This window comes from Salminus brasiliensis, chromosome 14, assembly GCF_030463535.1.
Source record: "Salminus brasiliensis chromosome 14, fSalBra1.hap2, whole genome shotgun sequence".
In the NCBI taxonomy this organism is placed as follows: Eukaryota; Metazoa; Chordata; class Actinopteri; order Characiformes; family Bryconidae; genus Salminus; species Salminus brasiliensis.
In genome coordinates, this window is record NC_132891.1 from 31,462,029 (window position 1) to 31,477,151 (window position 15,123).

Consider the following 15,123-nt stretch of genomic DNA (forward strand, 5'->3'; position numbering starts at 1 on the left):
TAACCTGATATTTTGAGGTGTAATATAGGGCGAGCCGCGGACCAATCAGGAGCCAGGAGCCTGGGCGCACCGGCCTGTGATTGGACGAGACGGGTCGGGGTGCAACAGGCGAGGAGCTATAGCTCAGTAAGGCAGCTGGATAAAAATAGCAGTGAATTGGGATACCAGGCGAGGTCCAGCCCATTTGACGACATTTGCGTGTATATGAGACAGAATTTAGGTTTAATTTAAGTTTAGAGACGTTTACCTTTGTGCAATGCAGGGTCATCCCCACTCATTCTTGATAACACTGATAAAATAAGCAACAATGATTGCTATGAACTTCTTTGAAGTACCAGTAGGGCAAAAGTCTGTCCAGTCACTATTACCATAGACCTTCAGTGATCAATGCAAAATTGCAAAAACTAACAAATCATCAATAAAAGAATAACAATATATGGACAAAAGTATCAGGACACACCTCTTAATCGTTGCATTTAAGGGTTTCTTTAAATCCCATTGCCACAGCTGCCCTTACAAACAGTAGTGAAAGAATAGGTGGTTCTATAGAGCTCTAGTTGCAATAGTTGATGGTGATATTCCACAGCACCTCCAACAGACACGTAAAGTTACAGAGCAGAGTTGGCAAGCGCTAAAGAGCATAGTGCATTAAAAAAAAGTTGCCTACGCTATGCTGACTCAGTAACTGCAGAGCTCCAAAACTCCTCTGGTATCAACCTCAGCACAAAGACTGTGCTCAAGGAGCTTTGTGGCATGGGTTTCCATGGCCGAGCAGCTGCAGGCAAGCCTTACATCACCCAGCACAATGCTAAGCATCAGATGGAGAGGTGTAAAGCACATCTCCACTGGACTCTGGAGCTGTGGAACTGTGTTCTGTGGAGTGATGAATCATGCTGGTAGTCTGATAGAGGAGTCTGGGTTTGGTAAATCTCAGGAGAACATTACCTGCCTGATTGCACTGGGCCAGCTGTAGAGTTTGGTGGAGGGGGGATAATGCTATAGGCCCCTTAGTTCCAGTGAGGAATCTTAATGCTTCAGCAGAGCAAAATATTTTGGACAGCTGTATGCTTCTAACTTTGTGGAAACAGTTTGGGGAAGGCCCTGTTCGGTGCTGGCATGACTGTGGACAAGGTTGGCGTGGAAGAATTTGACTGGTCCGCACAGACCTCAATCCCATCGAACACCTTTGGGATGATCCTTCCATCCAACATCATCCAACAGTCTCCACAATCTTGCAGAAAGCCTTCCCAAAAGAGTGGGAGCTGTAAAACTGCAAAAGGGGGACCGACTGCATAGTAATGCTTATGGGTTTAGAATGGGATATCACAAAAAAGCTCCTGTAGGTGTCCCAATACTTTTGTCCATACATTGTACTGAACATTATCTAACAATAACAGTGTTTTCCAGGAATTATGCATCTATTTAAGATAGAGTGACGTTTCTGTTTGCCTAAACACTCACTGAGACAGACAGGAAATCACCTGATCAATGGTCTCGCTAGAGCTAATCAATGAAGGCACAGTTACTAGCATCAAGATTAGCCTAAAGCTATTGATCAGTTACTAGCATCGAGATTAGCCTAAAGCTATTGATCAGTTACTAGCATCGAGATTAGCCTATTGCGGTGACACGGTGTGATGAGTAGTAGCACTGTGTAGTTCTATAACTCCAAACTGTAGTCCATCAGTTTCTCTGCACACTTTCTCCCTGTTCTCCATTGGTCAGGACCCCACAGGACTGACCCCCACAGAGCAGGTAATATTTGGGTAGATCAGAGACAGAAGCTCTCTGATCTGCTGCTGCACAGCTTGTGTCGGTCATCCTCTAGTCCTTCTTCATCAGTGGTCACAGGATGCTGCTGGCTGGATATTTCTGGTTGGTGGACTGTTCTCAGTCCAGCAGTGACTCTTAGGTGTTTAAACACTCCAGCAGCACTGCTGTGTCTGATCCACTGCTCAACACACTACTAACACGCCACCACCATGTCAGTCAGTGTCACTTCAGTGCTGAGGATGACCCATCACCCAAATACTACATCCTCTGTGGTTGACCTGTGGGGTCCTGACTATTGAAGGTTGACTTTTGAACAGGGTGAAAGGAGGCTAACAAGGTATGCAGAGAAACAGATGGACTACAGTCTGAAATTAGAGCTCCTATTTGGAAAAAGAGGTGGTGTTAATGTAATGGCTGATCAGTGTATATATGACGCACACAGTCAAGCGAATAGAACCTGAATTTCTTGCATGGAATAAAACAAAAGTCCCAGGTATTAGAGTTTTAGTATTCATGTAAATTAGTACAATTAATATTGCAAATCAATAGCTTAAAAAAATTAAAATGTATGGAACAGGAAAACAGAAATGATGAACTCTAAGTAGCTTAACTGTCAAGAAGGTCATTTGTGCGCAATCTGCAAAAATCAAATAGAAGAGTCAAATAAATATTAGGCTATAACAAACATATCGTGGCTCAAAAGTCACAAGAACTAGTTCCAGCAAAATCCAAGTCAAACAGCATTTCTCATTTCGAGGAAATGATGCCGTGAGTGGAGTCTATAGCAGTTAAAGCATTAGCTCATAAAACAATAAATACAAAATTGTAAAATCTAAATTATGCTGTAAAAGCTGATAAAACTGTTACTGGTTAACTTCCAGTCCTGTTCACCAGTATGGCAATTATTAACCATAATGCCTTTATTTATTTATTTTTTTTACCCCTTTTACTTCAAATGGACTCAAGGCCAAAAACGGGGCAAGAAATAAATAAATAATCAGGAAAAATCAATAAGTGAGAAGAAACCGATGAGCCTGGATTTGAATGAAAGACTCATGAAAACCCAAAAGGAAGCAAAGAGACATTAACAGTGTCCCTCCAGCCAGCAAAAGCTCAGACAGTGTGAAGAGCAGTAGGGAGGAAAGAAAAGAAAAAAAAACATACAAAGTTAAACGGCTCCGGGATGAAAAAGTTCCATGCTGTCAGGCAGCGCTAGCAAGTTGATGACTGTGCAACGGAATAGTACAAAGCCCCTCCTCCCAGCTGATTACTTGGCTCACAGTACAAGGGTGAACAAGGGTGAAACACCAGGGTGAAAATGCATCAGGGTGAAACAACGTGATACTTGCCGAGAGAACGAAGGTCACCATAGAACCAGCAGATAACTGTTTAAGTTGGAACATAAAAGCCATCTCTCTAAACCCTCCTCATTCCTCACGCCAGGAATTCTCTGAGGAAAAAGCTCAGCTATTACTGAAGCGCTCACCCAGGCAGAATTTTTACTCAGAATATGACCACATTCAAAGCTTTTAGTTTTAATTAGACAGCTTCCCTAATTAGTTCACAGATAGCTGTAATCTGTGTGTGGGAAACTGACTTATAGATGGAACTGGGAATGCTGAGCTCAGAGAAATGCCTGTATCAAGAAAACAATGGGGAAAAGAATCTAGTTACAGTGCAGTTTAGTAAAAAAAACAAACAGGCTCAGCTTGCATTTGCAAATGTGCTCTATGTGCCCTATTCCTCAGAGTAAGAATGAATGAATGCCAAATGGCAGGTGAAACTGGTCCAGCTGTTGTTTCTGTAAAAAAAAAAAAGCTGGAAAAATAAAATCAATAAAAGAAATTGATCAGTCTGATGCAAAACTCTGCACAAAACTTCTGTAAGCTTCTACAGCTAATCAATAATTTCACACAATATATTTCTAGTCATTCAATACAGAAAAACATCCAAAATTATAACGTTTGGGGGCCCTTAGACTTGCAAGGGCTCAGAGTGGGTCCCAACTGCATACTAATTAATAATACTAACTACTTTTTGAGTATGTACTTTTGTATATGTACTTTTTGAGTATGTACTTTTGAGTATGTACTTTTGTGTATGTACTTTTTGAGTATGCACTTGTGTATGTACTTTTGAGTATGTACTTTTGTGTATGTACTTTTTGAGTATGCACTTTTGTGTATGTACTTTTTGAGTATGTACTTTTGTGTATGTACTTTTTGAGTATGTACTTTTGTGTATGTACTTTTTGAGTATGTACTTTCGAGTATGTACTTTCGAGTATGTACTTTTGAGTATGTACTTTTGTGTATGTACTTTTGTGTATGTATGTTTTGAGTATGTACTTTTGAGTATGTACTTTTTGTGTATGTACTTTGAGTATGTACTTTTGTGTATGTACGTTTTGAGTATGTACTTTTTGAGTATGTACTTTTGTGTATGTACTTTTTAAATATGTACTTTTGAGTATGTACTTTTGTGTATGTACTTTTTGAGTATGTACTTTCGAGTATGAACTTTTGTGTATGTACTTTTTGAGTATGTACTTTCGAGTATGAACTTTTGTGTATGTACTTTTGAGTATGTATTTTTGTGTATGTATGTTTTGAGTATGTACTTTTTGAGTATGTAACTTAAGTAAGTATATTCAAATATTCACAAAGAATGAATGAAAGGAAAAAGGAGAGAGAACTGCTTATGTTCTCCCATATGAAAAGAAGGACTGCAAGCTACAACACTCAATACCTGAGGTATACTACAGAACATCTAGAGAAGCCAAGCGAGTTTAGGAAACAGGTGCTGTGGACTGATGAAGTCAAAGAGAAAAAAACAAATCAATCACCAAAGCTACATTTGGAGAAACAAAAAAAAGAAAAGGAGCTGCAGGTCATGAAGAGAACACCTTGTCAACTGTGAAGCATGGAGCTGGCTCAAGCATGTTTTGGGGTTGTGTTGCTTCCAGTGGCATTAGCAATATTGCACGGGTCGACAGAAGAATGGAGTCTGCAAAATATCAGCAAACCCTGGATGCAAATGTCAGTTCTGTGCAAAATCTGATCAAAGGCTGAAGCTGAAAACAAGGGAGGTTTCAACAACGGGATAATGATCCACAACATACCTCAAAATCCACCAGGGACTACCTGAGGAGAGACAAACTGAAGCTGTAGGAATGGCCCTCACCTACCATCGATCATTTGTGGACAAACCAAGAGCATCTCAGAATTAGAGGCCTTCTGTCAGGAAGAGTGGAGCACAATTCTAACTAAAAGAACTGAAAGTCTTTCAGCTGCTGCAAAAAGCTTTGACAGGCTGTGAATTCTGCCAGAGGGGGGTCACTAAGCACTGACCATGCAAGGTGGCCATCATTTTTGTTGTTTTACATTTGACAAACATTTGTACAGTTTATTTTTTGATGTTATGACTGAATTAGACAGAGTAACTGTGCATTACGATTGTTTGAAATAATTGAAAATATTTCGTTTTGTTTGGTTAGCAACAAATGCTGTGATTGATAATAATTAATAAAATGACACAATGCGTAAAAGGTGCCAGAACGTTTGCATGAGACTGTAAAAATAAAAAGTAAGCATGGGCTCACCACTGAAAGAATAGGATTTTATTTCCTTTACAAACCAAGTACAAATGTCAGATATACAAAATATAAGATATGGAGGAGACCTTCCTCTCATTTCCAGTCTAAACAGCATTGAAACCATAGAAAAAAACTAAACAAAAAAAAACAAAAAAAACACAAAATTGCCAAAAATCTAACAGAATATGCAATGCAAATATGACAGAATATTATACAGAGGCTCCAACAACTACAAATATCAGATATCTCAGTATTCAGATCTTCACCCTTTACCTTCAGTACAGCGTCCATTCTTTCAGCAGACTCACTTTCAAGGTTTCTGCGGGGACAGTTTTTTTCCACACCTCCAAAGTTCAGCCTTAGAAGTTTTCCTGCTTCTCACCATCCAAGTAATCCCAAAGATCTCCCAGCCATGGAAGTTTTCGGTGTTGTTTATCTGATGGTGGTCTACCAGGTCTTACCCAGTTGTTAATGGGTCCCATTTTTCCTTGAAGCATTTTCTAAACTCCACTTTTTGGAAACTCCTGCTTCCTTCCTTATGCAGGTGGATTATCTCTAATCTAATATCCTCAGAAATATCCCCTAGACAAATGACCATACACTTTGCCCTTTACTATTAGAAAGGCCTGCATTCGCAAATCTGCAGGGAAGGTGTCTGAAGAGGACAGACGGGAAAAGAAATGTCCAGTTCAGGTGAAACCTCTCCCTGAGAGATACTTCTGAGCTCTTAAAGCCGTTTACTAGGACGTGTTTACTCACACTGGTAGACAACAGAAATCAATTCCTTGCGTAAAACAAATTCAGTCCAGCATTACTGGAGTTCTGTGTAGTTTCCAGTTTGCACCTTCTCAAAGGCCACTTGTGCACCTCCAGGCCTTTGGTAGGGTGGAGTAATAACTGGCATGCTGGAACCATTGTCTGCAGACTAAGAAACAGAGCCAGGATCCCAGATCCCAAACAAAGCAGGATCTGATCACAGTATAATTTAGCAAACGAGCAGGAGTGCCTGATTATCTGAGTCACTGAGAAATCCTGCTTCATGAAATTCCCCTGGTGAGCTGCTGCAGTATAGAAGAGGAAACCCTGGGAATGTAATAAAGCACTGTGCTAAAATTCAATTAAAGTGAATAAAAATTACAATTATTAAAAAAATACATTTATGGAATGTTTTCAAAGTAATAATAAAAAAAGAAAACGAAAATACTAAAATTTAATATAATTAAAAAAAAGAAACAAAACATACACATCAAAGCAGGACTAAAGTTCTGGTTTTGGTCTAGGTGTTCTCTAGCAAACTTTAGTCTTGCCCTGGTGTTTCCTCCCTGCACTCCTCCCATTAAAATCAGACAAGTTTGGGCTCTCTTTGATGGTAGAAGCAGCACTTTGACATTGACTGCAGCCAGAACTACCTGTAGGTCATGTGATGACATTTTAAGACTGCTGGAGACTTCTTTACACATCTTGAGGCTGAACTTGCTAGTATGGCCTGATAGAACGGCTGATTTCTATTTGCCCTGAGATCTTTTTAAACCCCTACCCAGACTCATCTGCATCTACAGCCTTCTGAAGGCCTCAGGGAGCTCTTTGGATCTGGCCATGGGGATCTTCACCCCTCGCTTCAACTAAATCAGACTAAATGTCTGAGGGTTAAATAAGACAGGCTCCTCTAGAATCCTCCCTAACCACGTTCCAATCATCTGCAGCTGATTCTGATTCTTTACACAGTCTCAGTATGGCTGTATATTTGTTCTACACCTGAAAGTTCTAGCGCCTCCCTCTGGGTCTGGCAGAGAACGCAACAAAACAGTTCAGGTTCAGCCTGCTTCGTTCATGTTTACAGCTACATAAAAGAAGCTATCCACCTGGAATTATCGCAAACCAGTATACAGTTTACAACCAGTTTGATTTGGTCTATGGTATCCCAGGTGGTTGCTAGGATGTTGCTGGGTGTTTTTACTTATTTTTAAGGTTGGCCAAGTGCTGCTGGTTGGGTGATGTGCCATATATGGTGGCTGCCAGGGGGTTTCTAGATGATGCTATGTTATAGATTCAAGGAGGTTGCTATAGTATTCCAGGTGGCTGCAAGGTTGTTGCTAGCTGTTCGCTTTTGAAATTCAATATGGTTGCAAGGGTGGTGCTAACGTACCAATACACAGAAAGCACAAGAGGGGAGCAAAAACTTGGTCTGCCCCAAAATTACAGCATTTATTTGATGAGGAATAAACTGGACGATAAAACGTTCGTGATGGGGAAACCAAACCGCTTTGCTACATCAAATTAAGTTAAACTCCCCCCAAGACCGAGCAGACCTGAACAGCGGGGCGAGTTAGAGGACCATCACTCGAGTCAGTGTGTTCAGAGTAAAAATAATATTCCAAAAAATGACCAAAATTAAAACTCAGACTGTGGCCAAATTTGAGAGTTCATGATGCACCTTGATAATCATTTGCTAAAGACTGGCAATGATTACCCCAAGAAATATGGAAAGTAGTGAAATTTGAAAGTTTACTGCACTAATTCACTACAGAACTGAAGTCCCACCAAACAGTGGTGATATCTGAGACTTCATGATGCTTCTGACTCTTCAAATCTTTAAGACTTTGTGATGCACTGGTCCCTGAAGATTTACACCCCTACAAAACACTACTCTATGCAAGAAAACCTGTCTCTCCTCCTACCCTGATCTAGCTGATCTGGGAGTGGCATGGCAGCTCAGTTCTCTTCCAGCAGAAAGTCTACACTCCCAGGAGCCACGGCGTTCTCCTCCAGAGTGAGGAGAGAATGCAGACGGGCTGCTGTGGCCTTGTCCCTCTCGCGCATGCTCCATTCTCGTAGTGCGGTAAACACACGCTCTCTGTGGTTGTGGGGGTTCTCCTCCACAATCTGCTCCAGCCTGATGTTGGAGATTTCCAGGACCACCCTGGCCACCTCCCTCCAATTGCTGCCGATGTGGCGAGTCACCAGCATCAGCTGCTTCTCCGTCACCATTCTGCTGCCTGGGAGAAAGAGCACCATGTTATCAAAGGTGCAAGTGCACAAGCAGAAGGTGCAGCGCCATCTGCAGGAGCCTGAAGTTACTACCACCTTAAACATGCATGGTGACTACTTGTTCCCCAAATTACTGAAAAATGAAATAAGCCCTCTATAGACAGCTTCTGGTGTCCTTTTAGATTATACTAGGCTTCACATGGATCCCATAAGGCCAACAAACAAAACAATAAGTATTAATATGACAAATGATTCCAAGCTTTTGAGCCCTATTGACCCAATCTACAGAAAGGATCAATTAAGGAAGCAGCAAGAAGATCTTCATAATGAGGACTGTCCTTGAAAAAAACTGAAGCTTAATCAAAGTCTGGAAAACTCCTTACTGTTTTTTTTGCATGGCTGCTTTGGTGACACTTCATCTGCTGGCATCTCTCCTTCTTTTTTCCTCTTCTTCTTCTCTGGAAATTGAACCATATTAAACATCAGTGAAACGCACCCAGCCACAGCTCAACGATCTTAGGTTTACTATTATTTTTTTTTTCCGCGCTCAACATGAAAAGCACGGATGCCGTTACCTGCAGCCCGCGGTCCGCTGAGAGGCAGCTCCTTGAGAAAGTCCAGTTTGGGAAAGGTCTCCTGCATCTCACTGTTTTTCAAGAGCTTCAGGAAGGTCTGGACACGTTTGCCATCTTTTCTCATCACGTAATCCAGGATGTCCCGGACTTTCTCAGATGGGACGTAGGCGACCTTCACTTGGTCATACTCTCGTTGGGACAGTAAGCAGAGCGAGTGGCAATGCTGGAGCACCAAGTCTGGATCTCCACACAGAGCATCTATGAGCTTAAGCTTGAACTTCTGCAGGAGCCTGGTACCGCCTGCTGGATCTCCGTCCATGGTTTCTTACGTTGTTATGGAACGAATGACCAGCAAACCCTTTTCTCCTGGACTCCTGCTGGAACACAAAGACAGGAAAGTGGTTCACACATAAAGCCATAACATTAACACCACCTCCTTCTTTCCTTGTTTTTACACTTACTATCCATTTTTCAGCTCCTCTGACCATACAGGAGCACTTTGTGGTTCCATAAATAAACCCACCAAGACTGACCACTACAGAGCAGCTATTATTCAGGTGGTGGGTCATTCTCAGCACTGCAGTGACACGGACATGGGAACATATGGGAAGTGGACAATGCGCGTCGAAACAAGGTGGTGGTGTTAATGTTGAAGTTAATCGCTGTATGTACACAGACCTTATGCAAAAGTTTGGCTAACCCCGGCCTGTTGTGAATGCATCATATTGTGTAATGTTAAATTCTCCAGCCTTGAGAAATACTTGGTCATGTCCAGTTAGTCCTACCACACCGTTCCCTATAATATTTATATTCGATTTGTCCTACAGAAGAATATTTTGTGTGCAAAGGCATTTTAAAGAGTTTTGTATGATAATATCAGTAAGAATTAGATGCTTAAGATGTGAAAACAACCGTCCAGAGTGATTTGGTGTGAAGCATACCAAGCCAGACCTTTTCACAATGATGAGGATGATGATGATGACAGGAGCCAGACAGCTGAAGAATTTAATACAATAACTGCCAACTCTCTCAGCAGTGGCTGTGAGACTCACACTCTCAAACCACAGTAGCCAGATTTCCAGATTTCGTTGCTTTAGCCCAGCAAAGGCAGCCTTCTCAAGAAGGAAAGGAGAGCCCCCCTCACCGCTTAGCTGGAACAACAACCTGAATCCCACTCAAGTCATTTTTTTTGGAAAGGTCATCAGGAATGCCTATAAATGCTACTAAATAAACTTTTATATTACAGGATTATATTACAGGTCTTAACTTGCAATGGAGGTCAATGTAAAAATAATTTTGCAATATAAAAATAATTTTCCAAATAATTTTGCAGCACTTCTACTGGTCACTACAGTGTAAATAAATGCTGCCACAATCCCCAGAATCAGAATTATGTCAGAAAGAAATGCAGCAAGATTTGGGGTTTTTTTTGCGTGTCAGGGATGATGCCATTGTAGGTGATGTGATCAGCTCCATCCGTTGTTCTGTCGAGTTGCGCTCTGCGCATGCGCGGTCCAATATTTACAAAATCTAAAATCTTTTAATGCGTTTTTATGGTAATTCATACAATCTAAGCTTACTGTTAATTTGCTTGAGTTCTCCAAAAGTAATCTTAATAAAAATAAATACAAAAAATATCTTAGATTATCTTATAATAACCCTGATATAGTCATTAATGCTATCCAAATAATTTTTCTATACTTCTGCTGGGAGCCTTCTCTGATATGATGCTTTTATCCTATCGAAATTTCCGACCCACTGGTTTATTTATCCAGCTTTACCTATAAATAAACGCTATGGTAGCATGCCTTGACCAGGTCGCACAATTCGACAGCACACCTTCCTGCAAAAACCCAGGAAACTGTAGCGAATTTACCTCTGCAGGGCGCAACGCAACCGAGTTTAAACCGTGTCACACAGCTGGCTGTGTCCGCCGATCTTCACTGCAGTATTTTTGTGGACATTTATGATAAACAAACATATATTTATTGAAATATGTAGATAGATGTAGTCTGGCGCTTTTCTATTGTTTTGGTTTTTCCTCTTCTGGTGGTGTGAGAGCGCGGCCTCTCTCTGCTGCCACCAACAGGACGGAGGATTAGTTGCACATATATACAATAAAATATACAAATCATTTTTATTTATTTTTTTATTTATTTTTTTTTGTACACCTAATCCGTTTCCCCCACATGTTGTTATTTCTATTAAGTATTTTTTCACTTGTGTAAATATAATTTTTACCACCCTGCCAAAACCCTGCAGTATCTAGTCTATGCTGTGTTTATCAAAGGCTAGTCAACCAGCGACGCACTAGCCTAAACCAGCATGGAATTCATACTGGGGGTTTTTTAAAGCATGACTTCTCTTACTTACTATGTCCCCGTCCATAAAAGCTATCCATAATACTAGTTTTCAATTTCTGATTAATTTGGCATATGAGCAATCTGCAAAGTAGGATTTCCTACCAATAATTAAAGACCAAAAGTGAGGACTATCCCATTAGAATGTCCATCAGCTCTTCTCTTATTACCGTTGGGATTACTTTATCTGTCTGAACTGAGAAATCCTGCTTTGTGAAATACCCTAAAGATTTCTCCATGAGCCGTGTAAGAGCTCCTAGTTGAGGATTATCCAGTGCGTATCCAACTCTTCTCATAATGGACAGGGAAATCCTGCTTTGGGAATTACCCCCAGAATTTCAGGATGTCAGGATTTCATTCTTTTTCTCAGAATAATGATCATATGGTCATATATGACATAAATATCCAAGAAAATATAACCCACTAAAATCTGCTGTAATTTTCATGTCTTTCATGTGTAAGCTGGCCTCATGCTGGAGACGATGTTCATTAAAAGAGGGTATTTTTTTCTCCTTACGATGATTCTTTGGCCCACACTTTAGGTCATAAACTCAGAGGAAGGCATGTGGTGCTGTGCGAGCAGTTCCTGAACGGGGTTAAAGAGAAAGGTGAAGTTGTTTCAGACGGACTTCCTTGCAAGGGTTCCGTTCCACCGTTCCAGACATGACTCAAAATATGCTGGAAAGACCTTGGACTGGAGCACTTTCCAGGCAATCGGTATCCACCTGTGTGGGGTGACCAGCTAAATTTCAGACAAATTCAGCTTCTATGGCTCTATATCTTCTAAAGGCCTGCACCTAGCATCTCGAGAAATTGTGCATTTAGGTGCCTTGCTCGCAGTCCCAAAATTTTGGGCGAATTCGAGTAGGGTATTTGACCACTTTTCTGGCAGGATTTCAGTAGAAATTGCTTGCTTTTCTGGCACAGACTCAATCTTTAAGCACAGTCCACATTTTTTCGATAGGGTTGAGCTCAGAATTTTAGGAAGGTCATTCCAGAAGCTTAATATTAACCTGATTTCAGTGCAGTATCAGTAAATCCTACGTGAAAACATTATGCCTTCTGTGAAGAAGAGCTGAAGCTTGGGCGCTCTTGGACCTTGCAACAGGACAATGATCCCAAGCATACCTCAAAGCCCTCCAAGTCTTGGTTTCCATCAAGATTCTGGAGTCGCCTTACTTGAACACCATAGGAAATGTTTGGTAGAATTTGAGGAAGGCATATATTAGAGAACTGGAGGCCACCGCCCACAAGGAATGAGCTAAGATTCCTCAGGAATGTTGCCAGAAGCTGATGTCTGGCTGTGCATCATGTTTGCAGCTGGTCATTACAGCTCCAGGGTGCTCTGCGGAGTACTAAAGACGCTTGTCATGAAGGGTTTGAATAATTCTGAGACTGCAGTCGTCATTAAAAGTGGCATTTTGTGCTGAATTTGGAGAAAGAGCCTGTTTATTAGTTGTGTATTGTGCTTGCTCAAAAATGTGACCCGAGTCGAGTGTCCAAGTGTCCGAGTCTGAGACTGCCTTCCTTCTCTTTGCTGTTTTGTTCCCAGGAATCCAGGGAGGCGAGATGAAAACCTCATCTCCTTCATGTTCATTTCACAATGTTCTTTCACAAATTTAGCCTCCCTTTTCCGGGAAGAGCCTGCTGAAGGGGAGGGGGGAACGGGAGGGAAATGCAGTGGTAATTAAGTTTCGGCTTTACTGTACCTGAGAGCACTTTATCGTGCCTTCCTGAGCTGATTTCATACTTCAGTGGCTGCCTCAGATGCTTTGGCACAAACAAGAGTGCAATATGAACGGGTCCCTCAGACTGCATGGTGCCTAAACTGACCTCTGTGACTTGAATAGCCTAAAAGCTGGGATGCCCCTCACATAGAAGAGCACACATGTAGAACATCAATGGTAAATGTGTATCGCTGTTGTCGTCTACAGTCCCGTGGGGTTTACAGGACCCTATTGAGACAAATCTCCGTGGGAATTTCCGTTCGAATCCGAAGGCTGCTGAGTTATTTACCCTCCCTGGAGAATCAGGAGAACTTATATAGCCTTGTAAATATTTGCCTGTTTGTGTGTTGAGTCTAATGAGTGCCTCAGGAAGTGCTGTAGAAGAACTTGCAGCTTCGGGTCAACTTGATATAACAGCAATTATAGATGGATGGACACAAGTTGGTCAGGGTTCCTTTAATATGTCAATAAGATGACTGCGTTTTTGCTGGATGTAAAAAAAAATAGGCTATATTTCATTGTAAGAAATGTTTAAATGTTGACTATGTTTTTAGACTAACATCAAGTACAAAATATTGATCGGTCAGTATAGAAAATAAGGTCTTTTTATGGGCCAGTTTAGGTCAGGTCGTGAAAGTCCAACATTAGTCAGTATACCAATGGAGAAAAGTACAGAGCATATTTATCCTTTAAACTGTTTTTAACCGACGTACATTTGCCCATTATTACAGATACCAGTACAGTGTTAGAAACCATAAAAGCAAGCCTGACTAAGATACCTAAACACCCATAAAAGTCCCAGGCATAAGGCATAATAGCTTGTTAGCTACTTTAACCACGAAGCTCCAACTAAAACTAAAAGAAAGTAAACTTTGGACGCTACAGGTTTAGCATGGGGTCAATTAACGAGTTCAAATGATGTGTTTTTCTTGGTCCCGGCAGCTCAGCCCATCCACAACGCTGAACTCCAAACACCTGCACTGTTCCAGCACAAATTCAACAGCCCAGAGTTGTGCCCCAGGCCTCTAAATCCCCTTTTAAGATGTGCTTCTGTGTCGAGAGGAGTTAGCTCAAGGCATGTAGTGCCAAGCCCACCCTTACACAGCCCACACATGTGATTAGGATTATGGTGATGAGATGTTCATGCAGACGGCAGTCTTGGCCTAGACGGTACAAGCCATCCTCCCTCGCCCTCTGAGGGGGTTAGCTAGCAGTGTATAGCTGTGTGTCAGCCTCTGTAGTACTCTTACAGTGGGAGTTTAGCCAGAATTGCCCAAATGTAGAGATGCACTGCACAGCAAAATGTGTCCCATCTGTGGTAATGAACACACACTCACACTAGTGACCTAGGGGCAGTGAGTACACACACACCCAGAGCGGTGGGCAGCCAACTCCAGCACCCGGGGAGCAGAGAGGGTAAAGGGCCTTGCTCAAGGGCCAACAGTGGCAGCTTGCCGAGCCCGGGAATCGAACCCACAACCCTGTTATCGATAGCCCGGTGCTCTAACCGCTGAGCCACCAGCTTATACACTGGAAGCTTATACACCACCAGTTAGCTAGCACCAGTGGCAAACCTGTAGCAAAGTAGATAGCAAAGTAGATAGCACTAGCATTCACAGCTGAAACAGTATTAGCATTTATCCTGACGTAAATTTAGTCGGTGCTTACACATATTGGTAATAATTGGTAAAGAGGAGTGTATGTCGCTAATATATATATACCCTGCTAAACTAGTTCATAAAAGCTTAGCTGCCTATTTTATAGCTAGCTACCACACATATTTGCTGACTACATTTAGAATAAGGAGAAAATAGCGCTTTATCAGCGTTACATATAGCGTGTTTTGTCAGGATTACATATAAAGTGTAGTTCTCTGGTGGTTTTGGAACGTAAGTAGTGCTAAATTGTCAGGGCCTGATTTTCTACAAATGCTTTTTCTACAAAAAAGTTCCAACAAACATTTCACTATAAGTCTAAATGATTTCCTAAGGAATTCCTTATCAATTTCTTACGTAGCTGTTTGTATTTTTTAGTATTCAGTTGGCTAAATCCATGCAGTAAGAGATTAAATTTGAGGGAAACCAGTAGCTGGCTTACTAATCCCT

At 41.5% G+C, this 15,123-nt stretch overlaps 1 protein-coding gene across 3 annotated transcripts; it reads right to left on the reverse strand.

Annotated features, from left to right (window-relative positions):
- Positions 1–5,377: 5,377 nt before the first annotated feature.
- On the reverse strand, positions 5,378–10,967 carry LOC140577061 (uncharacterized). 3 transcript variants are annotated; one of them, XM_072696841.1, is made up of 4 exons: positions 10,808–10,967; positions 8,932–9,305; positions 8,740–8,814; positions 5,378–8,364 (listed from the first exon to the last, which is right to left on the reverse strand). In XM_072696841.1, the coding sequence occupies exons 2-4, from the start codon at positions 9,248–9,250 to the stop codon at positions 8,081–8,083; spliced, it is 678 nt and encodes a 225-aa protein (XP_072552942.1). In that variant the 5' UTR covers positions 9,251–9,305; positions 10,808–10,967; the 3' UTR covers positions 5,378–8,080. The 3 variants fall into 3 exon arrangements, with proteins under 3 accessions (XP_072552942.1, XP_072552941.1, XP_072552943.1); XM_072696840.1 differs by having other exon boundaries at positions 8,932–9,308; XM_072696842.1 differs by lacking the exon at positions 10,808–10,967 and adding an exon at positions 9,883–10,081.
- Positions 10,968–15,123: the final 4,156 nt, after the last annotated feature.